This window comes from Scylla paramamosain, chromosome 34, assembly GCF_035594125.1.
Source record: "Scylla paramamosain isolate STU-SP2022 chromosome 34, ASM3559412v1, whole genome shotgun sequence".
Lineage (NCBI taxonomy): Eukaryota > Metazoa > Arthropoda > Malacostraca > Decapoda > Portunidae > Scylla > Scylla paramamosain.
In genome coordinates this window covers 7182720-7207719 of record NC_087184.1, presented here as the reverse complement: position 1 = coordinate 7207719, position 25000 = coordinate 7182720, and the positions used below count along the sequence as shown (strand labels likewise).

The 25000-nt window shown below is 40.8% G+C and overlaps 1 protein-coding gene across 14 annotated transcripts in view; it reads left to right on the top strand.

The window, feature by feature from the left end:
- LOC135090073 (putative polypeptide N-acetylgalactosaminyltransferase 9) overlaps window positions 1-25000 on the top strand; it is a 119608-nt gene that overhangs the window by 76373 nt on the left and 18235 nt on the right. For 6 of the 14 annotated variants that reach the window (XM_063986359.1, XM_063986360.1, XM_063986358.1 and 3 more), the window contains 3 exons: window positions 12892-13040; window positions 22403-22585; window positions 24270-24455. In XM_063986359.1, coding sequence (XP_063842429.1) covers window positions 12892-13040; window positions 22403-22585; window positions 24270-24455 — 518 coding nt within the window. Of the gene's footprint in view, window positions 1-7163; window positions 7313-9449; window positions 9599-12891; window positions 13041-18545; window positions 18689-22402; window positions 22586-24269; window positions 24456-25000 lie in introns of all 14 variants that reach the window. The other 8 variants (XM_063986371.1, XM_063986365.1, XM_063986367.1 and 5 more) reach the window with 3 other exon arrangements.

Below are 25000 nucleotides of genomic sequence, written 5' to 3'. Positions count from 1 at the left end.
AAAGCAACACTTAAATAAAAAGTAATGAAAAACTGAAGGAAATATAAAAAAGAAAAATTATTGCAACTCAACGAAAGGAAAGAGAGAGAGAGAGAGAGAGAGAGAGAGAGAGAGAGAGAGAGAGAGAGAGAGAGAGAGAGAGAGAGAGAGAGAGAGAGAGAGAGAGAGAGAGAAAGAGAATGAGACAAAGAAGAACGAAATAAAAAGAGGTAAGAAAAGAGAAAGAGAATAACGCAATTACGTAAATAAGCAGGAAGTGGAAGAGGTACAAAGAAAGGAAGTAAATTAATTATTGATATTATGAAAGTTTTTAGAGGGTCGTGGAAAACGGAAATTAGCAGAAACAAAAATGATAAATTAACTTGATGCAAGGAAAGAGAGAAAGAGAGAGAGAGAGAGTGAAAGAAAATATGAAAGAAGAACAGGAAGGAGAAGAAGATATCTGAAAGAAGGGAAGAGAAATATGATAACAAAAGAAGAAAAAGAGGGACATAATTGAAAGTAGGCTAGAGGCAAGATGAAGAAAAAGAGAAGAGAAATATTATATGAAAGAAGAGCGAGAGAAAAAAAAAATGAAAGAATGAAGGGGAGCGGGAAAGGGGATATGAAAGAAATAGAGTGGAAAAAAAAAGATGAGGAAGGAGAGATGAAGAGTAGTATATAAAAATAAGGAGAGGATAATAAGATGTAAAATAAAAAGTGAAAAAATTATACGAAAAAAAAGAGAGAAATGATAAATGAAAGAAGAGGAAGGGGAAGAAAGGAGGTATGAAAGAAGAGGGGAGGTTAATAAACAAAAGGAGGCTAACGATATAAAAAAAAAAAGAATATAAAAGAAGGGGAAGATGTGATAGAAGGGAAGAAGAGAATGATAAACGAAAGAAGAAGCGGAAGGGAGATGAAGATATAAGTGAAGGGGTGGAAGAAAGGGGGGTACGAAAGAAGAGGGGGACATAAATAATAAACGAAAAAAGAGGAAGCAGAAGATAAAAAGAAGGGAGAGAAGAAGAACGTATTGATTCCCTTAAGGGGGCAAACTTTTCTATTTAGTTTATTTCTAAGACTTATTTATTTGTTCTTTTATTTCTAGACTTTTAGGATTTATTCATAGTTTTAGTTTATAGTCATCTTATAGTTTAATTTAGTTTACTTTTAGTTTAGTTTACATTTAGTTTTATCTTTAATTTCTAATTTGTGTTGGAGTTCTAGTTTATTTTTGTAGAATTTTTAGTGTTTTTTTTTTTTTCGTTTTTCGATTTTCGTTTACTTTTATTCCTCTATTTTTAAGGTAACTTTTAATCCATACTTTTTTCCCTTATTTTTGTACATGTGTAATAATTTGTACTCTAACTTCCAGGATTATCTCTTTTCAAAACAAATAAGGAAATTTGAATGTTTTTATAATGCATAGTTCACGAGAATATAATGCAGTGTGTGTGTGTGTGTGTGTGTGTGTGTGTATGTGTGTGTGTGTGTGTGTAATACGTGGAGAAGGTGAAACAGATGAACACAGGTGGAACAAGTAGAGAGAGAGAGAGAGAGAGAGAGAGAGAGGAGAGAGAGAGAGAGAGAGAGAGAGAGAGAGAGAGTAGAGAGAGAGAGAGAGAGAGAGAGAGCGGCGGTCACTTGCAATTAGTGGGGCCATACCTGTCTTTACCTGTCCCTCACCTGTCCATATCTGTCCCTTTACCTGTCCCTTACCTGGCCCTTACTGGCGAGTACCTAAGTCTGGTATTACCGGCCTGTTGGTGCGGAGGGACAGGAAGAGAGGGAGGAATGGAAGGGGAGGAACAGACAGCAGCGGACGTGTTGGCCCTGATGAGGCTACCTGTCTGTCTGTTTAATTGAAGGAGGGTGTGGGACTGTAAAGATGGTGGTGGAGAAGGAGGAGGAGGAGGAGGAGGAGGAGGAGGAGGAGGAGGAGGAGGAGGACGACGATGACGACGACAGCAAGGCGGAGTAGGAGGAAGAGGAGAAAGAGGAATAGGAGGAACAGTAGGAGGAGGAGAAAGTGGAGAGAAAGAGGGAGATGATGACAACAAGGAGGAGGAGGAGGAGGAGGAGGAGGAGGAAGAGGGAAGTAGGTAGAAGAAGAAATAGAAGAAGACCAAGAATAAGTACAAGAACAAGTACAATAAAAACAAGAACAACAAACAAGGAAAACAAACCAGCCAAGAACACACCACCACCAGTTCATGACGATCGAGGCACTGCGCCATCCCTCATCAACAAAATTCAAAATAGATTCAACAAACCCAAAGAACAACACTGGAAATCTAAACCCACAGCTCCCAACCTAACCCAACACTCCTCCTCTGCGTCACTCGAGGATCGCAACGCAAAAAGTAACGTTAATATCCTGAAAAAAAACATTACTTTCCATATCTCTTACCTTTGAACCTTGCCTCCCTGAACCTATTAACCGCCTTGGCTCCTCTGCTTGCCATTGTAATGGTCTTTGTCATGGTAGTAAGATTGAATTGTGAGTGATGTGTTGAAAGCAAATGCCTCCTTAAAAATATGTTATGCAGTATTTTAGTAAAGCTTATCTAGTGTTTGTTCTTACTTTCATCCCCAAAATTTATTATGGCTTATTGAAATCAATGTCATTCGTAGTTCAATGGTTAATGAGGGCTGGTTGTAATATATGGAAGAAGAAATGGGAGATAGGAATGGGGGACAGACAAGACAAAGACGAGACTATTCACCCATTTTACACCCATTTCCAGTACCACGTGAATGAAGCTTTGTGTGTTTTGAAAACTTGAGGGAAATTATAAACAGCAATGGGTCCTTGGTGGTCTATGGACGCCCTGCGGTACGCCTCGTCTCTTGTTAATGAACACAAAGGAAGAATGAATAGAAGTAGATTATTAAGCCTTTTCTTTTTGACTTTCTTTATTCATTGTCTTGTTTTGTGGCTTTGTTTCTTCTTCTTATTCCTTTTCTCTCGTTTCTCGTCTCTTTAAATCCATTTCTCCTCTCCCTCCTCCCAAGTAAACAAACTCTTCCAAGACTTCCATGCACATTTTCTTTAGTTTTTTTGTATATAATTCCCCCAGATTCTTTATTTTCTCTTATCTCTTTTTTTCTCCCTCTCTCCTCTTCCATTTCCAATTAAAAGTTGAGGCGGAGTAAATCTAAGATCTTTGGGCGTCAGAGAGAGAGAGAGAGAGAGAGAGAGAGAGAGAGAGAGAGAGAGAGAGAGAGAGAGAGAGAGAGAGAGAGAGAGAGAGAATCTGTAATATATTTTTCTTTCCCCCGTTCTCTCTCTCTCTCTCTCTCTCTCTCTCTCTCTCTCTCTCTCTCTCTCTCTCTCTCTCTCTCTCTCTCTCTCTCTCTCTCTCTCTCTCTCTCTCTCTCTCGTTCGTTCGTGTGTGTGTGTGTGGGTGTGGGTGTGGGTGTGTGTGTGTGTGTGTGTGTGTGTTTAAAATACATACGTAAGTTATTTGCATTCACTTCTTTTCTCTCGTCATTTCGTTGCGATGACCTCGGTTGCAAATTTTCAACGCGAAAGTCACGTTTGGAGGAAGAGAGAATAAAAAAAAAAAAAGAAAGGACCAGAAAAGTAAATAGGAGTGGGCAGGATGATGGTATTTTATTTTTTACTTATTCGTTTTTACTTTTTGACTGACTTAGCTGATACGTGACTGACTGACTGACTGATAGACTGACAGGATGAATACAAAACCACTTGATGTACTGTCTGATTGACTGGCAGACTGAATACACAAATGCCTGATTGACTGAGTAACCGACAAAATGCATATCTTCCTCACTAATTGACTGATTGGCTGACTTATGGTGACTTAGAACGTGTATTAGAACGATGGCAAAGGCAGTAAGATAACGAATACGTTACAAGAATAATAGATGATAAAAGGGTAATTGAGGGATCACAAGAATAATAGATGATAAAAGGGTAATTGAGGGATCATTACAAACAACAATAGGAAACGTTAATCACACACACACACACACACACACACACACACACACACACACACACACACACACACACACCTGTATCTCTCACCTGCATAGACAAATAAAGGCAAGATTAGGTAAGAGATTATCCCATTCAGTGTAATCACCCTTTATTGTTCAGAGCACCGTAAAGAAAACGTTTAGGACATACTACTAAAAAGAGAGGAAAAAACAGATCAGTTTTGTTAATTTTGCTTTTAAGCTACAAAAATGTTTAAGAGACTGTGGTGTCGAGAGAAAGAGAGACAGAGGGAGAGAGAGAGAGAGAGAGAGAGAGAGAGAGAGCAGAGAGAGAGAGAGAGAGAGAGAGAGAGAGACAGAGAGAGAGAGAGAGAGAGAGAGAGAGAGAGACCCACAAAACACCCAAGCAAATCACAAAAAACAAAAATACCACCACCACCACTACCACCACATTTCATCTATAAAAGAAGAAACAACACTTTGCCAAGACCTTCTACTAAATTTACAACACTCACTAACTTTAGACCAGACTCTCTTTGACCTTCGACCTTGGCTACCCTCTGCGTCAGGTCCTCGAGTCCAAGAATAGACGATGAGAGGGGGCTGATAGAAATAGACCTTTCGTTGTCCCATATCGTCAATCTGTCCTAGTGCATTGAGCAAAAAAAGAAGAAAAATATATGTTTTCCTTTCCTACACTTGCTTTCATTTTGTCTAGTTTGTCCTTTTTTTTATCTCCTCTTTTTCTAGTTCATTTTGTCTCCCTTCCATTCCCCCTCTTGTTTTTGTCTGGTTTTTGTTTGTTGCTCTTTGTTTCCTCTTGTTCATTTCGTCCCAGCACAGGGGTCACTTTAATTCCCTCTGGTTCCCTTTTATTCCTTTTCCATTTCCTGTTTTTTTTTAACTTTTTTTTTATTCAGATTTTTTTTTTCCTTTAGCATTTTTTTTTTTTTTCATTCATTTAATTCGATTCCTTTTCGTTTGTTTCGCCTTGAGTCGCTTTCCCCTGTTTCCAGTCAATGCATTTTAGTTAACCTCCTCTTTTTAGTCCGTTTTCACGTCAGTTCATTATTTTCATTCAGCATGTCTCTTAGTTTTCTCCTTTCAGTTAATCAGCCTCACTCAGCTTGCTATTCTCAATCAAACATACTTAGTTCATTTCTTATCTTCAGTTAGTCTCAGTCAATTTATCATTCAGTCAGTCCAGCCGCAGTCAAATTATTATTATCATTCACTTGGTCTCAATCAGTCAGCCTCAAATTATCAGCCTCAGCCAAATCCTTATCCTCAGATTTGCTATTTTCAATCAATCACACTCAGTCAATTTGATTACCCTCAGGCAGCCAGCCACAGTAATTTTTTAACCCTCAGTCAGTCAGGTTCAGTCAACTTGCTATTCTTAGTCAAATAGTCTGTCAGTTTTATCCCTTCTCTACCGGTCGTGTCTCCCAGTCAGTCAGTCAGGTATTCACAGTCAGTGGTTGCCCTTTAACCAACTACTCGTCCGTCCTTCAGTCAACAGCTCGCTCACTCGCACGCACGCTCGCACGCACGCACGCACCTCCCTCCGTCCCTCAGAATAACAAATCTATTTAACTTTTTCAATTTAACTCCTTTCGTTCTCCTATCCTATACTGGTTGACGATTTTCAATTTTTATTTTATGTATTTGTTTATTTTCCAACTCCTCGTTTTTTCTTGTCTTTTTCATTTTTTTATTTACACGACTAACAGTAACCATTTCCACTCGTTAGTTTTATTGTTTCCATTAAATTACTGACCTTATCTTGACCTGCGTTGACCTGACGTAAATGAAGTGAGGCTGACATGAAGTAGTTAGAAATTACCACCTGTCTACCAAGAACTGAGGGTGGAAAGAGCATAAAAACTGGCTCAAAAATGTCTGGGAATTATTATTTTGAACTAGAACTGACGCCATATCTACCGAGAACTGAGGTACAAATAGCTTTAAAACTACCGCAAAAAGAGTCTGGAATTGCTGTCTTTACCATTTTTAGCATAGGAAGTGAGGTGGGCAATGGAAAAACAAGGTTTAAAATAGCATATAACCAGCGCAGAATTCTCTTAGGTTACGTTTTTTTTTACCATTTTCAGCGTAGGAAGGGTGACGTGGGGGAATGGGAAAACAAGGAATTTTTAGACATGCTTGCATATTTACTGAGAAGTTAGGCAGAAATAGAGTAAAATCAACGTAGGAAAGAAAAAAAAAACGTGTTGAAGTGATGTTTTTACCTTTGACGTGAAGAAGTGACGTAGGAATGACCAACAAGGAACTCAGCTTCAAAGGACTGCATATTTCCTGAGAAGTGAGCGAAAAATAGCATAAGACAGACGTAAAAGTGTTTAGAAAGCAATACTTTTTTATTTTTGGCGCGGAAATGTGACATGAAGGAGCATCGTGTGTGTGTGTGTGTGTGTGTGTGTGTGTGTGTGTGTGTGTGTGCATAAGAAGCAAGAAAAGAATGACAGCCGTGCAGCGACAGAGGAACGGACAAGAAAGGCTGGAAATAGAAAAGTCCACCTTGGAAGACAAGTTTCCCACCTCCCTGGCGTCATAAATACTGAAACTTCCTGCCACGTTTTCTTTTTTTGTGTTGCTGAGCTGAATATTGAGGAATGGAGCGAGGAGGAAGAGGAGGAGAGCTCAGTGCCTCGTAAACTATGGCCCTTTCAGGAGGCACTTAACTGGCACTGAAAAAGCACCAAGCAAGAAGATCACTGAGGTATTGAGCCGAGGGCGTGTCGCCTTGGCACTTCGCAAACCTCATTGACACTGGATCTGAGTGTCCACATCCCATAATTGCTTTGAATTTTATCCCAGCACTGTCAGGTCTGTCTCGATCCTGACCTCACCTTTCCAAACCAACACGCGTCCGACTCAGCTCCTCACCTTGGCACTGTATACTTCCATCTGCCCATAATCCGGCAGTACATTACCAGTCTGAATCCTGACCTCTCCTTTCTAGTTTGGCATCCGTCTCCGGCACTGTCCATTCTCACCTATCTTTCTTCTGGCATTGTCCTGATCTCAATCCATGCGCCGTCTTACCTGTCAGAATCATGACCACCTGTCCAAACCAATAATGTCACTCCAGTACCTGTCCAATTCGGCACCTGTCTCTCCCACACCTTGGCACTCCCTTCCCTTCACATCCTGACCTGCAATTAACCTGGCCGTGCCCCGCATACCTGTAGGTTGGCTGGAGCCTCTCCTGACGCCCATTGCCAAGGACCCCCTCACCGTGGTGTGTCCGGTCATTGACGTCATCTCAGACGACACCTTTGAGTACCACTACAGGGACTCCACGGGCGTCAATGTGGGCGGCTTCGACTGGAATCTTCAGGTGTGGTTTAGCTTCACGCCCACAAGACGCCCACATGTAACACCTTCACAGATCGCCCCTGTACAAAGCTGGACAATGCATCTTCCTTCTAACTCTCCTTTTCTCGGCGTTAACGGATGAGTTTAGCGAGTGTAGCGTTTGACCTTAACGCTGTGTATAGTAACCCACTGACTGACCCGCTGTGACCCCTTGGCGACCTCTGGCGACCTAACACGTCCACTTACTGAAGGACACATCTTGCTTGCGTCTAACCTTCCACCGCAGCATGTGGATATATAGTCTCTCTCTCTCTCTCTCTCTCTCTCTCTCTCTCTCTCTCTCTCTCTCTCTCTCTCTCTCTCTCTCTCTCTCTCTCTCTCTCTCTCTCTCTCTCTCTCTCTCTCTCTATCTATCTATCTATCTATCGGTGGCATTATCTGTGTGTATGTATGTATGCGTGTATATGTTTGTGTGTGCAGTTGTAATTATCTAAACTTAACACGTGTCATCTTACACAGCGCTCTGGAACTTACTGTGTGTGTGTGTGTGTGTGTGTGTGTGTGTGTGTGTGTGTGTGTACATATATTGCTTTATATACTAATATCCCAAAAAGCTTTAGATATTATTATAGCTATAATTATTATTATCGTTTTCCTTTCCAGGTATCACTTTTATTTATTATGTCTAGAATTGTTGTGTATTTATTGTTTGCGGAGTTCCTTTCTATTCTTATTTTTTTGTTATTTGTTTATTAGCTTTATTTGATGTGTGTTCCATTTCTTTTACAGGTTTTATTCGTTTAAATATGTGTGTGATTTATTTACTTTATTATTGTTATTATATTTTCAGGTTTACCACCTTTCATTATATTGCAATGAATGAAAATCGGTTCCATGTATTTCTTAGTTTAATCTAAAGTGGTGTTTAGATTGATCTCGAATATTCTTTGGGTGATTTCTTTGCGAAGTTTTGGAAATATTTTATGAACGAAGCGTGAATTTGTGACAACCGAAATGCGCAAAAATCACACACATAAAAATCAGTCATTTTCCATCCCATGACGAGTTTTACATATACAAAATAACACAAGAACAAACAATAACCAGAAAAAAACACCGGTAATTCGTATCTGTTATCGCAGAACGAGCTTACAACACAAGAAGAAAGCACGATGATAAACAACAACAGAAAAAAGTCATTCACTATCCAATTACGAGACTTACAACACAAAAGAATATGAAAATAAACAAAAAATAACAACTCTCCATCCTAACTTAAACTGCGCACGCGTTTCTGTAACGAGAGCGAACAGGAGGAGCAAAGCAACACGTCCGCTCCCACACTGTTGCATTCCCGCCTCGCATTGCCGCCTGATGAAGCACCGGATCATACTCACGGCTCAGGGTTCGTGTCTCGACTCAGTGAAGCCCGCGAGGTGCAGGTAATGGCGGGTGGGGGCCTGGATTAGTGAGGAGGAGGAGCAGGAGCAGGACGAGGATTTGTGTTGGCGAATACTTAGAGTGATGAAAACGTTGGTGTCATGAAGGGTGGCTTGCAACTCACGCCCTCTCTTTACTACCATTGGAACTACACACACACACACACACACACTCACACTCACACACACTAGGTTACTCCCTCCTCCCATGCACACATACAAGGTCCAATTTCCTCTTTTCGGCACTTTTGATCTACTACAGCAAGAGATAATTGAAAGGAAAAGATTGCAGAGAGTTTCAGGCCATCACAAGGGAACCCCTACACACATACAAACTCCTATGCGACGTTTTTATTCACTGCAATGAGGAATGAGTTCAAAATAGGTCTTAGGAATATAATTTTTACCACTTACGTGCTTTTTTCTCTTCTGTATATTCTACTTTCTTCCTATATGTTCTCCTTCCTTTCTTTCTTCAATTACGTACTCTTTTTTTCTTTTCTGCACATTTTTTTTTCTCTCCTTTATGTTCTTTTTTTCCCTTTATATATTGTCCATTTTTCAGTTATTTACTCTCCTTTCCTCATATTTTGCCATAGTCTCCTTCCTTCTCTCTTATCCTCTTCAAACCTAACCAAACACTCGGGTCCATTACTTCTTAGTCCCTTCCTCCTCCATCCTGGCACATATGCAAGTGTAGTACTGTGTGTCTGTGGTCAGGTTGGCTGGAGCCGCTGCTGGACCGCATAGCAAGAGCCTCGACCACTGTGGTGTGTCCTGTCATTGATAACATCGCAGACGACACACTGAAATTCATGTATGCTGATGCTTCGGGGACGAATGTTGGCGGCTTCAATTGGGATCTCATAGTAAGGCGCGGCGCTGGTGGGAGTTACCGTGTTTGAACCAGATTAGCAGCCTTGTTTGTGTGATGTTGGAGAAGAAGTATCTGGTTTTGTTACTGTCGTGTTTTTGTCTCTCTCGGATTGGGATTTTACCATGTTTTTTCCGTGTGTTATTCAGCTTCCCCTGGACTCTCCTGGCCTGTCCAGCTTCCCCCGTGGCATGTGGAGGATGTGGGTGTATAGCCTGGGATGAACCGGCAGTGTGTCCTGTGCTTGTGTTGTGATGTTATCCTGTTAGTCCGTGTAGTGTGCCTGGCTTGTCTAAAAAAACTCAGATTTCTTGGGGTTTTAGCAGCGCGTCCAGTTCAGTTTGCTTCCTGTAGACACCACCTTCCCCCAGTCCCCTGAGGTAATCTGGCTCGGGTGCTGCAGCGACGCCCTCTCAATAGGACCATGATCCCGTGTTATTATCCTCGTGTCCCGTCGCCCTGACCTTATCCGACGGTGCATGCCTGGAGCCGGCGCTTGTTGTAATGTGAATTCGAATCCCTCTGGTGTAGGCAGCATTACCCACAGCTAGTTATCTAGACTTGCTTCTCGAGCGCGCGCGCGCACACACACACACACACACACACACACACACACACACACACACACACACACACACACACACACACACACACACACACAACCGCAAGAATAACAAAAGGTATCATAATGTCACACCAAATCTTGTTACCTCCTTCCCCTCCTCACTTGGTCGCGTCCTTCGTCCACCCCATGTCTCTGTCCATCACAAGGGTGTTTTCTCTCCCACGTGGCCTGAACGCGTCTGTAAGCCAGCGTGTCTGTGTGTGTGTGATCAGGTTGGCTGGAGCCGCTGCTGGATCGTATAGGGAAAGATTCAACCGCTGTTGTGTGTCCGGTAATTGACACCATTGCGGATGACACGCTCGCCTACCTGCACTCCACAGCAAAGAACTCACCTGTGGGCGGTTTCTCCTGGGACTTGCAAGTAAGAGAAGTCGTGGCCCGTGTGTCCAGATGCTCAGAGATTGGTTTCGTGCCGCCCGTGTCTCGGTGGTGGGTTTGATTTCGTCGCTGGAATGTTTTGTGTTTGTAATTTAGTCCCGCTCACCGACGCTTCCCCTCCAATCCACGAGTGTTAGTTTACCCCACCTGCCTCCGACACCTCCCGAGCTCTGCCCCTAAGCACTCACTCACCCAACCTCGCTATTATCTTTGCTCAAGCTTCACAATTCTCGCTCCCCAGTCCAGGTTCTCCCCGCCTGCAAGTTTCTGCCTCTCCCACGTTCTCGTACCCTTGCGTCCCCTACCCCATCTCCACGACTTCCAAGTTCCCAGTCTCCTAGATCCCAGTCCTTTGCGCCCCAACCTTCGCGACAGTGGACTGAGAGGCGGTGATGCATGGGATGGATTGGCACAAAGTGTGTGATGTCATGATGCGCTGCGACAATGACGGTGTTTTGTGTGTGCGCTTGTTTTATTAGTTGTTTGCAGTTCACACACACACACACACACACACACACACACACACACACACACACACACATACACACACACACACACACACACACATCTGTTCTCTTTACCTCACCTGTCCCTTCTTCACGCCAGGTTGGCTGGAGGCTCTGCTAGACAGGGTAGCAAGGGACCCGAACACTGTGGTAACACCTGATATAGACGTAATTAACGATGACACATTTGAGTACACCTTCAGCAAGGAACTCTCGCAGGTGGGCGTGTTTGACTGGAGCCTGCAGGTAAGAGGAATCCGCGGCAGGAGCATCGCAGTGGCGGGCTTCAGGAGATGGGTCTTTAATGCTGCTACACCGCCACTTGTAAACCGATAAACCGAAACCGTGTAAACTTTAGATCGACGTAAGAGTAAACCGGAGCGTCCAATCCTAACTGCTTGTTCAGGCGCTCTTGTGTGTGCATGGACCGCTAACGAGTGAATAGCGAGAGTGAACGACACCTAAAGCAAATAATCTGGAATGTTGTTACCGCTTCTAATGACTAACGTGTGGAGAAGCGACAGTGACGTGAAAGGTTCTGACTGATTGGAGCTGAGACCACTACTGAGTCTTTAAAACATATAAGCCTTGGTGCTTGTACGAATCATGCTTCCCCCACAGTGTTTTAAAGACCCGTATTCTTAAGCGCTTTGTTCTCCCATCAGGACTTGTTTCAAATCAAAGAAAGTCATGTTCTTATTATTTTTTTTCTTATTAAGCAAAACTTATCAAACTATTACCAGAACCATGAAAGTACCCCTTGAAAACCCTCAGTAACTTCACTACATCCAAAATTCATGGTAGGACACAAGGACGCTTGAGAATACGGTTCCCTCCTAGGCCACGATGCCACGTCCCTCGGTGGTGCCGCGGGATGGGTCGTGGTCAGGGAGGCAAGTGTACTGTTACCTGAATACCTCTCGTCGCCGCTAGGGTGGCTGGAGCCCCTTCTGGACCGCGTAGCCAGAAGCAGCAGCAACGTGGTGTGCCCAACTATTGACGTGATCAGTGATGAGACGCTGGAATATTTCACGAGGGAGAAGTTTAAAGGCGGCGATGAAGTTGGAGGTTTTGACTGGTATTTAAGGGTACGGGATGCATCTGGTTATTTCCCACCTGTGATTTGCCACTCGACCGGTTGACTCCGTGGTTTTTGATGGTGCGGGACTCAGTGGTCAGTTTTCCATCACTAATATGTAACTCGACCGGTTGATTTGCTTGGTTTTCGACGGTACGGGACGCATCTGGTCTGTTTTCTGCCTGTGATTAGCGACTCCACCGATTGACTCTTGGATGAAGGAACCACCTGCACGTCATGACACCTAAGCATGTATAGGAGACGGAAGACGTGTGCAGGACGTGTTTTATTGGTGTGATTTTTTTTTTTTTTTCCTCCTACCGCCATTACGACTTGTGTTTTCCGGAGCACGTGGTGTGTGCAGGTGTGTGTTCGCAGGTGTGTTAACAGATGTATCCGTGGGGGCATGTGGTGTCTCGCATGCTGAACATTTCCAGGTCAGTGAAAAGAAGAACATTGCAAACCGGAAACAAAAATTCGATATGAGACCGTCAAGAAAAGGAAACCTTTTGCACGGGAACATCACCGGAAAAAAAAAAAAAAAACATTTACTAAACCCATTTTATCCCATTTTATGTGAAGCGTTAGAAGACTAAAGGTTGGAATGACTGCAGTAGCATAAGTGTGTGTGTGTGTGTGTGTGTGTGTGTGTGTGTGTGTGAGTGAGTGAGTGAGTGGGGACTGAATGCCTCCTGCTGCAGGTTGGCTGGAGCCGCTGTTGGACCGCATAGCTCGAGACCCGACCAACGTGGTGTGCCCTGTCATCGATGTAATTAGCGACGACACCTTCCAGATCAGACTGTCCAAGCCCAAGGACGTGCAAGTCGGCGGGTTCAGCTGGGGACTCATTGTACGCTCGTTTCGCTTTCCTCTTGTTGTTCCGCATCTCTTTCTCACCCCGAGCAGTACCGGAGTGATTCATAAATTTTCATCTCTTCTCATTGTAATCAAGCTTGTCCACGCCTAACTAGCCAGACTTTTATTCAAGCTTTCCACACTCACGTTCATTTTTTTTTTTTTTTATGCATTGGGAGTTTTAGCGATACCTAAACTCAAACTTTGTAGTATAGTTAAGGTTTTCTGTGTTCAGGTGACTTTGTGCATTCGGGGTTTAAGAAATGATACATAAATTTAAACTTTCTAGTGTAATTAAGCTGGTCCACACCCTGCCCGCCAGGACTTTTTCAAGCTTTTCGAGTTGACTTGATTTTGTGCTTTTTTTTTTTTTTTAGAAACGCTACCTAAACTTAAAATTTTCTAGTATAATCAAGTTTGTCCACGCCAGAACTTTCCTATAATTAAGCTTTCTTTCACGTTCATTTGATTTTCTAGTATCATCAAGCTGGTTGACGCTCACTTTTGGCGAGTTTTTACGCATTTAAGTTTACTAAAAGTGGTAAATTCAAACTTATAATCTTCAAACGTTCTTCTTTCAGCCAGTGATTGTTCAACACTGTGAACTTCTAAAATCAAACTTTTCTCGCACACTCATTTGGTCAGATCATGTTCAAGAGCGACTCATAAACATAAAGCTTTCTTCCCAGGGCTTTCCCCACGTTCTCTGGCCAAATATCAAGCTTAAAAGTTATTTAAATGTTCAATTATTCTTTATCAAGTTTATCACCCTCCCTGAACTACATATCACGTGATTTTTTCCCTCCTGTAGCTTAAAAAAAATAAATAACGATGTATATTTTTGAGAGTGAAATGTGACGCAGCGATCTTCCCTTTCATGCCCTTTCGAGTGAAATTTGATGCTAAACTTTCCCTCCACGTTGTTTTTTTTAAAAGGTCATGCTACCAACACGAAGCGATGCATTTCAAAACACAGCGCTTTCTTGCCCCTTAAGCGTTTCAAAAAGACTCGCTTGATTATGCTTAAACTTTTTTTTTTTTATTTGAGTGTGTGTGTGTGGGGGGGGAAACATAGTGTGGTGTGGAAGAGCGGGAGTATTGTCTTTCTTAAATAACCCATCACTGTCTAATCTAATCTTACGTAAAGGATTAAAATATGCGTTGTAGTTTTGTGGTTTGTTTGTTTGTTCCAGGAATCTTCATTTGTTCGACTTGGTTTTGTACCTTTCGGGGTTTCGGCTCATATCTTGTTGGGATTTCGGGCTATGTAGTTGTGTTCTTGTATTTTTGTATTTGTTGGGTAGTACACCTTCCCACGTGACTGTTTCCTCTTCCTCCTCCTCCCCCTCCTCTTCATTCCCTCCCAGTTTCCTCTTACTCATTTTTTTTCCTCCAAAATCTCCTCTTACTCCTATTTTTCCTTCCTAATCTTCTCTTACTCCTCTTCTTTCCCTCCTATTTACTTCTACTCCCCTTTTTTTTCTCCCAGTCTCCTCTTACTCCTCTTTTTTTCCTTTTCAATCTCCTCTTACTATTTATCCTCTCACTCTCCTTTTACTCTTCTTTCCCTCGTGTCTCCTCTTACTCCCCTTCTTTCCCTTCCAGTCTCCTCCTACTTCTTTTTTTTTCCTTACCACTCTCTTCTTGCTCCCTTCTTTCCCTTCCTATTTCCTCTTACTCTTCTTCTTTTTTCACTAAGTACTCTTTCCCCCTCTCTTCCTCCTCGTATATTTTCCTTCTTCAGTGTTTATTTATTTATTTATTTTTTCTTGAAGGGGTATTTCTGTCTTTTTTCCGTCTGTTTCTGTGTCGCACGCGTAGTGTGGATGTACTGATATAGTGTGGAAGCCAGGATGGTTTGGGGACCTGTGGGGAATGAAGTGTTGTGATGTGGAAATGGGCCAATAACTCTCTCTCTCTCTCTCTCTCTCTCTCTCTCTCTCTCTCTCTCTCTCTCTCTCTCTCTCTCTCTCTCTCTCATCTATGCAATGATTAGCCAGCTGTAAATGTCTCACCTCATAACTTAAGCCGCGATTTGCATGCCGTGAAAAATTTGGAGCGTCACAAAACAAAAGAGCGAAGAAAAAAAAACGAAAGAAAAAGAGAAAATAAACTCATTTCGCGTCGCAACATTTAGAAAAGGTGTAAGAACTCGTGATAATTCTTTTCAAGTTTTCTTTTTAATCGTCTTTTTGTTGCTATTTTTTTTAATTCTTATTTCGCTGGATCCGCGTTTCTGTGTCACGTGTTTCATTATTCATACGTCGCGTGTGCGTGCGTTTTGTCTTTTGTATCGTGTCATTGTTGTGAGAATACATTGATTAAGATGAGTTAAATGCTGGGAAATTGTTAAATCTACGTTACTTTGACAGAAATACCTCACACACACACACACACACACACACACACACACACACACACACACACACACACACACACACACACACACACACACACACACACACACACACACACACACACACACACACACACTTACTTTACTGAATACAAAAGAGAGGAGAAGCATCATTTCTATTATTCACACTTGATGAAAGGCCATGGGTGGACAGAGACGAGAGAGGAAATGGACAGAATGAGAAAGGCATCTATGTGTGTGTGTGTGTGTGTGTGTGTGTGTGTTTAATATTAGTATTATTTTATCTGCCTCTCTCTCTCTAAGTGGTACTTCAGTTTTGGATCATATTTAATTCTCCTCTAATGTCTGAGAGAGAAAAAAAATACTATGCTTTTTAATTTTCATTTTTCTTTTTTTTTTTTTTATCTCCTCTCCGTCGCGACAGTTGCTCGTGTTTTAAGTATGTTTAATTCTTGCTTTTTTTTTTTTTTTAATGGTACTTCTGCTCTGTGAAAACAAATATTCTGTTCGAGGAAAGTTTGCCGAGTGGAAATAATGACCCGTGTACAAACAAAAACAAAAGAAATCATCAAGAAATATATATATATATATATATATATATATATATATATATATATATATATATATATATATATATATATATATATATATATATATATATATATATATATATATATATATATATATATATATAATTAGAAAAAGAAGAAGAAAAAGAAAAGAAAAAAGCGGCCGGCATTCACTACTCTTAAAAATCTATTTTAAGCTCCCTAAAAATTCTGTTGAAGGAAATGATGACACGTGTAGAAACAGACAAACGAAAGCGTCAGGAAATAATAAGATACTAAGAAAACAAAGCCTTGACGTTCATTCACCTAAAAAAAAAAAAAGTCAGGTACAAGATCCTTAAAAATTCTGTAGGAGGAAAGGTTGTGGAGTGAAAACCGTGACACGTGTTGAGAGAGAAGCTGAGTTAGGAACTGTTGGTGAATAAGAGTAGACGCAGTACCACGTGGAAGTGAAGGTTTAATTTACTACTCTTTTGAAAAGCTTAACACGGCAACTCTCCGAAAACTCTCCGGGTAATGTCGCAATGTGAAAGGCGTGACGCTCGTACAGACAGACAGACTGACTCGGAAATCACCAGGAAGTAAAATATAGGAAGGAGAAAAAAAAAAAAAAAAAAAAAACTCGATATTCACTCCTCTCTTGAAAATTGTTTGAACCTAATGTCTGAAAATTGTGCACCAGGAAATGTCAGAGTGAAAATCGTGATGCGTTTAAAAACACAAACAGAAGGACCGTCAGTAAATTGGAGATAAAACACAAGAAAAGACTTAATGACTTCACTAAAAGCACTGAACAAAACAGAGGCGCGCTTAGACACAGACAAACTTGCAAACCGTCAGTAAATAAGAGACAAAGGACAAGAAAAGATTTAATGGTTTCCCGAAAACCATTGTACAAAATATTTATGAATCTAAAAGACATAGAGAAACAGAAGAACCGTCAGTAAATAATTTCTTTAATCGCATATATATATATATATATATATATATATATATATATATATATATATATATATATATATATATATATATATATATATATATATATATATATATATATATATATATATATATATATATATATATATATAAGCATCTACAACAGGAATAAAAGAGGATTGAGCGAATATATTTCTAGGTACTTTGTCAGTGAAGTAAGAGGAGGCTGTAGGACAAGGAAGAAAGGCGTAGAATGGTTTGTGATTCCGGAATGATGCGCCAAATAACAGTGAAAAAAAAAAAATCGCTTGAAAATTGAATAGTTTCTGAAGAGTTAGTAAATGTGACTTGTTGAAATTGTGATACAAACAGACTAAAGAATCGTCAGTAGATAGAGGAATAGAGAAGTCGACATTCTTTTCTCTTTTGTTGACTGGACAGTGCTTCTCTCTCTGAAAAGTTAGTAATTGTGGCAGTATTGAAATCTTGCCGCGTGTACATGCAAATAAAATAAAAAATAAAAACCCCGCCAGTAAATAAGATAATAAAAAAAGGAAGTTAAAATACAGGTGGTAAAGAAGATGAAGTAATAGCGAGTAACAGTTAACATTCCCTCATATCAAACGTCACAATGAATTTTTTGAACACGATTACAGTAATATATAAAGAAAACAATTAAGTGAGATAATAGGAAAGAGTAAACATACCTTCCACTTTTCGAAATGGGATGCCTTCTCTCTGCAGTCACCAAACGTCGCCAGGTAGAAAAAAAAAATAACGACTGGTGCACGCTGAGAAAGATTAAGGCGTGAATAAAAGAGAACGAGGAGCGTGGGCTTGGGAGTGACTGACTTGGGATTATGTCAGCTGGTATTATTCACTCCCTGTCAAGGAAAGATTACCACAGATTGCTTTGATATTTTGAACAAGTCGCAGGGATGGTCACAGTACGTCACTTCCTTTTAAAAGTACGATTATAACTTTGGTAACCTAACATAATTTAGCGACACCATAAAACTAGACAAGGAAAGAAAAGGTTGGACTAGGAAAGAAAACGAAAAATAAGAGGTTAGTGGATTGAGAAAGAAAACAAAAATTAGTAACATTTAATTCACTAAGAAAACGGGAGTATAAATAGAGGTTAGTAGAGTAATAAGGAAAACATTCAGAAACAGTAGAAAGAAAACAAAAATTAGGAACAGTTATCGAAAAGAAAGTGAAAACTAGATCCAGAAGTTTGTGGATGAAGAAAGAAAACGAGAAGGAATAGAAATCGAAGTTAGTGAAGCAAGAAGAAAAACAAAATTAGGAAGAGTCAATAGAAAGAAGACGAGAATCAGGAACAGTTAACAAAGAAAACAAGAATTAGGAAGAATTAGCGAAGAAAACAAGAATTAGTAACACTTAGTAGAAAGAAAACATAATTAGCAACAACTAGCAAAAAGAAAACGAGGATTAGGAGCAGTTATCAAAAACATAAACCAAAATTAGGAACACCAAGTCTAAAAGAAAACGAAAAAAAAGAAAATGAAAACAGTTACCAGATAAAAGAAAACGAGACAGCAGAATGATTGGGAACAAGGGTTAGGTTACTGGAGCCTCGCCCTTCACTTAGGTTGGCTGGAGCCGCTACTAGATCGTATTGGACGCAACTGGACCTCGGCAGTCACTCCTGTCATTGACGTGATTAGCGATGACACGTTAGAGTACACCTACTCCTCCTTCGTGGCCGTGGGAGGATTTGATTGGAACCTCCAGGTATTTTGATTAAGTTCTTCTCTAGGTTTTTCAGTCTTTTTTCCAGTTTTCCTTTTGTCTCCTTTTTATTTTTTCGTCTTTTTTTTCTGTTTTTTTTTCTTGCTTGCTCTTCTTGTTCTTCTTTTACTATTCCTCTTCCTCTTTATATTTGTTAATCTTGTTCTTGTTGTTGTGCTTGTTGTTGTTCTTGTTCTGTTTTCTTCTTCTGTTATTCTTTTCCTACATTCTCCTCTTTGTCGTCTTTTTCTTGTTTTTTTTTCCTTGATATTCTTTTTTTTCTTGTTATTCTCCTCCTCCTCCTCCTCCTCCTCCTCTTCGTTCTTGTCTGTTCTCCTTCCTTTCCATATTTTTTGCCCTGTCTAAATTCTCTCTCTCTCTCTCTCTCTCTCTCTCTCTCTCTCTCTCTCTCTCTCTCTCTCTCTCTCTCTCTCTCTCTCTCTCTCTCTCTCTCTCTCTCTCTCTCTCTCTCTCTCTCTCTCATATAATTTTTCTGCCTCACTTTCCGTCTCCCTCCCTCCCTCCCTCCCTCCCTGCCTTTTATCTTTTATCTCCAGTCCGCTTTCCCTCCCCTCCCCTCTCCTCTTTCCTCCCTCCCTCCCAGTCCAAGTTCCTTCCTCTTCCCCTCCCTCGTTTCTTCCTTTCCTACATCTTTTATCTCTTCTAGTCCATTCCTTCCCCTCCCCCCTTTTCCTCCTCCTCTTTCCTCCCCTCCCTTCCCTCCCTCCCTCTCTCCTCCTCCTCCTCTCTTCCCTCACAGATGTCATACTGGTCATCCCCCTCCTCCATCTCCCCACCTCTCCCTCCCCTCCCTTCTTTTCCCCTCAGCTCAGACCAACCTTTATTTCCTCCTCCCCCCTCTTCAATTTCCCTTCTCAGTTTCCTCTAACCCCCCTCAATTTCCTCCTCTTTCCTTCCCCACGTTCACTCTATTTCCAGTCAGTTTCCTCCATCTCTCCAACTTAACTTGTTTCATTTCTTGGTTGCTTTATTTCTCTCTCTCTCTCTCTCTCTCTCTCTCTCTCTCTCTCTCTCTCTCTCTCTCTCTCTCTCTCTCTCTCTCTCTCTCTCTCTCTCTCTCTCTCTCTCTCTCTCTCTCTCTCTCTCTCTCTCTCTCTCTCTCTCTCTCTCTCTCTCTCTCTCTGTAGTTCTCAAATCTCATAAGCATTTCGTTTTTCACACGCGGTCAATTGCATCGTCATGTTTTTTTTTTTTATGGAATGTTCCTTGATCCTTTGCTTGAGATCGGAATTCTTTTAAAATGTTCATTAAAACCCTCATTTTTTTTATGGAGTTTCGTATAGTTTCGTTCTTCCGACACGTTTTCGTTTTATGGTTTCGTATTATTGCATTTCCCTTTCATTTTCAAATTCAGTTTTCTTTTTTTTTTTTTCAACACATCGGTTTTGTTTCGTAGCAATATTCGGAAATGTTAGTTAAATGTGCGTTAAGAAGATGCTCTTTTGTTTTACCTCTTACTTGCTGTTCTTTTGTTTATCTTAAATGTATTTAGATGCTCTCTTGTTTTGTGAATAGATGCGCTTTTATTTGTCGTATGTTTTAAGTTGATGGTTTCTTGTTTTGTCTCCAGTTTATGTAGATGCTCCTTTGTTTTACCTTGTATTGTATTTAGATGCTCTTTTGTTTATCTTGTGCTGTAGGTTGATTGATCACGTATTACGCATTGTGATCTCCATTTTTTTCTGTATAAATTACCACCGAGTGTTTGTTCATTGATTTCTGATGAATAAACTTGTATGTGTGAGTAATTTAGTGATATGTTTAGTTTGTGGTTTGTTTTATGCATATATTTTGCTTCTGTCTGTGTGTGTGTGTGTGTGTGTGTGTGTGTGTGTGTGTGTGTGTGCGCGTGCGTGTGTGTGCGCGTGCGTGTGTGTGTGCGCGCGTGTGTTGCACCTTGTGTGGTTTAACTTGTGCATGCTTCTTTGTTTCGCTTCACTGCCTGGCTTCATGAACCTAGACGAACCCTTACTGAAGCTTACCAGACGCCACACAACCCAACCTAGACCCACCACACTACCACACTCTCCTACCACACGCACCCACCACACGCCCCCACCACATTAAAGCACACTTAATCGATTTTAACCCATACATTTGTCATCCTAACTAACCTAACCTCACCTCTTCCCACACCACACTTTTCTCAATTCGTATTTAGAAACGCGCTGCTCTCCCACCATGACTATTTTCAAAGGCCACAGAGATGATTAGTCGGGTTCTCAAAAGTGTTTCTCGCTTTGATAATGCAGAAATGTTGTTGACCTGTCACTAAAACCAGAAAAAAATCGTTAAAAACCCATGTTCCTTCAACTAGAGCCTTTTGAAAGTAGTCGAGGTGCAGGCAGAAAGGTTTCAGAATGTAATCAGTCTGTCAGTCAGTCAATCAATCAGTCAACCTCTTCCTTACTATACTGTCGTATTTTTTCATTACACACCTCACCACACCTGTTTCTTACTATGTCTGTTGCCACTCCAACTGTCACTCACCTCATGTGTTTCTCATTACACATCTGTCCATCACACCTCTTCTTCATTACATCTGCCCTTCAACACATCTACCTGTCCATCCTAATCCAGTTTTTGCATCTTAATTAAAGTTCCCAGAAATAAAGTTAATGTTTCGATGCTTGACCTTAAATCATTAAATCATTTGTACCTACTGTCTTAATAAACTTAAATTATTATTATTATTTTGTTGAAGCTATTGCAATGTGTCTTCCATATGCTCTTTCATATTTCAGACGTTCAGTTAAAGTAGTTTTTTCTCTATTATTATTATTATTATTATTATTATTATTATTTTATTATTATTATTATTATTATTATTATTATTACCACCTTCGCCATCATCATCATCATCATCATCATCATCATCATCATCATCATCAATATTATTCTGCATTATGAATAAATTAAGCTGTTTCTCTTTTTAAAACAACTTGTTTATATTTTCATATTTTTCCCCTTTTGACCACAAAATAAAAAATTACAAACCTACAATGATGTTTACTATCAAAGTTGCCTTCTAACAAATCTATTTTCTATTTGTTCTCTTCACGCTTCTGTCACTCCCTCACTAATCACACTAAAAGTCACGTGACACTGATAATACGCAGGTGTGCTCATTTTGTCACCTGCAATAATCGTTTTTCAAGGCTTTGAGTTCAGTTTCATTTCCTTTCGTGTTTGTTATTCACCTTTGAGCGACAGGTAACATTTGGATATAAATGAAAGTGTACTGAATTTAAGTGAGTTTTAGCACTATCAGTATAAGCCTTGGTACATGTGTAAAGAAAAATTTTTATTGTTTTGCTGATCTTTTCTTCTCAGTAAACATAAGTAACAGAATTATATCTTAAATTGCCTTTTTTTTCTATTTGTCATTCATTTTTAAACTTTAGAGACAAAGAGAAACAAATCTGACCAGTCCATTACCTACATGTACTTCTCATTCTTACGATATTTTGTACCCGATCATTCTTCATCATTCAAATTCATTAAAAAAAAGATAATAATGATAATAATAATAACGCTTTTCATAACATCCTTAAAGACCTTTACTTTTTATCCGATTATTCATAACCACAATTCATATCCATAACTCCAAAGAAATTTGACTAATGTACTTTAATTCCTCCCTTTGTGTGTGTGTGTGTCTGTTACCTGTGTGTGTGTATGTGTGTACGTCTGTAGTTCAACTGGCACGCCATTCCGAGCAAGGAGAGGGCGCGCCACCAGCACCCCGCCGAGCCTGTGCGATCCCCCACCATGGCAGGCGGCCTCTTTTCCATCGACAAGGCCTTCTTCGAACGCCTGGGCACCTACGACTCGGGCTTTGACATCTGGGGCGGCGAGAACCTTGAGCTGTCCTTCAAGGTGGGTAGTAGTTGTGGTAGTGGTTGTTGTAGTAGTTGTGGTAGTAGTTGTGGCAGTAGTTGTTGTAGTAATAGTTGGTGGTGGTGGTAGGTTTGATGCAGTTAGGTTATATTCTGTCTTGTTTTCTTAGGTTTTCTTTTGTTTTTATCGGTTTCCTATACTTATAAATGGAGGAGGATAAATAAGTACATAGTAGTAGTAGTAGTAGTAGTGGTAGTAGTAGTAGTAGTAGTAGTAGTAGTAATAGTAGTAGTAGTAGTAGTAGTGATAGATTTTAAGTGGTGTGGTGGGTTAGGTTTTGCTTTATATTCTTAGTTTTTGTTTTTATTTTTATCTCATTTTTTTTTATGTTTTTGTCAGTCTCTTATAATAAAAGTAGTAGTAGTAGTAGCAAGAGCAGCAAGAGGAGGAGGAGGAGGCACAATTTATATTTCTCTCTCTCTCTCTCTCTCTCTCTCTCTCTCTCTCTCTCTCTCTCTCTCTCTCTCTCTCTCTCTCTCTCTCTCTCTCTCTCTCTCTCTCTCTCTCTCTCTCTCTCTCTCTCTCTCCCCCCACCCCACACACACCATTCCTTCTCCCTCCCTCTCCCCCTTCTCCGACCTCCCTCTCTTCCTTCCTCCCTCCCTGCCTAAGTCGCACCCCCTACCTGTAATTTCACACCGCGTGCACAGGTATACTCCCACACCTTCCCCCCGGAGAACAGTAGTGCCACCCTCGCCTCGCGTCCCACAAGCCATTAAGCCCAAGCCAACCATTAAACCTAGCCAACTAACCACTTCCCGTAACAAGCGACACACACACACACACACACACACACACACACACACACACACACACACACACACACACACAGAGTTGTCAGATTTTTGGATTATCTTTTTGACTGCTTTTTGTTTGGGGGGTGGGACTTGGATCTTCTCTAAGCCCCCCCCCCTTTTTTTTAGCCTTTTTTTTGTTTACTTTGTTTGCCTTTAGCTATAGTACCTCTTCCATAACACACACACACACACACACACACACACACACACACACACACACACACACACACACACACACACACACACACACACACACACACACACACACATTTTTTCTTCCTCTCTTCTTTATCCCTTAAAGAAAAGCATGTTTGTAAATCTATTGAATGGTTATGAAAGAAAACAAATCCTCTCCCTACTCTTACCCATCCTCACTCTCACTCGCCTCTCCCACCTGTCTTCTCACTCACTCACTCACTCACTCATTCACCTACCTTCGTTCCTCACCTCATAAACCTAAAAAAAAAAAAAAAATCACTGCTCCCACTCACTAACTCATTCATCTCTCCTCATTCTCACTCACTCTCCCAAACACACACACACACACACACACACACACACACACACACACACACACACACACACACACACACACACACACACACACGTTATTCACCCAAAAGCATAAAAATAAATGTCTCCTTTATTTTTCACCTCAGAATCCTTAAAACCCATAAAATCTCTGCCCATACCCATTAAACTCACTCACCTCTCACTCACTCGCTCACCTCTCACTCACTCACTCACACACTCACTAACTCATCTTTACCCATCTTTTTCTTCTCAAAAATAACTACCCATGCTTACTACCTCACTCCACCCTCTCCCTCCTTCTTCTCGCCACTCACTCCCACCTCTCCCCGCAGACGTGGATGTGTGGGGGCACTCTGGAGATCGTGCCTTGCTCCCACGTGGGCCACATCTTCAGGAAACGCTCCCCCTACAAGTGGCGATCGGGAGTGAATGTTTTGAAGAGGAACTCCATCCGTCTCGCCGAGGTGTGGCTGGACGAGTACAAAAAATATTACTACGAGAGGATCGGCTTTGATCTGGTAACGTTTTGTGAGGTTTGGTTGGTTTGTTGTTGTTGTTGGTGGTGGTGGTGGTGGTGGTGATGGTGTTTTTCGTGTCATTATTCTCTCTCTCTCTCTCTCTCTCTCTCTCTCTCTCTCTCTCTCTCTCTCTCTCTCTCTCTCTCTCTCTTCTTCTTCTTCTTCTTCTTCTTCTTCTTCTTCTTCTTCTTCTTCTTCTTCTTCTTCTTCTTCTTCTTCTTCTTCTTCTTCTTCTTCTTCTTCTTCTTCTTCTTCTTCTTCTTCTTCTTCTTCTTCTTCTTCTTCTTCTTCTTCTTCTTCTTCTTCTTCTTCTTCTTCTTCTTCTTCTTCTTCTTCTTCTTCTTCTTCTTCTTCTTCTTCTTCTTCTTCTTCTTCTTCTTCTTCTTCTTCTTCTTCTTCTTCTTCTTCTTCTTCTTCTTCTTCTTCTTCTTCTTCTTCTTCTTCTTCTTCTTCTTCTTCTTCTTCTTCTTCTTCTTCTTCTTCTTCTTCTTCTTCTTCTTCTTCTTCTTCTTCTTCTTCTTCTTCTTCTTCTTCTTCTTCTTCTT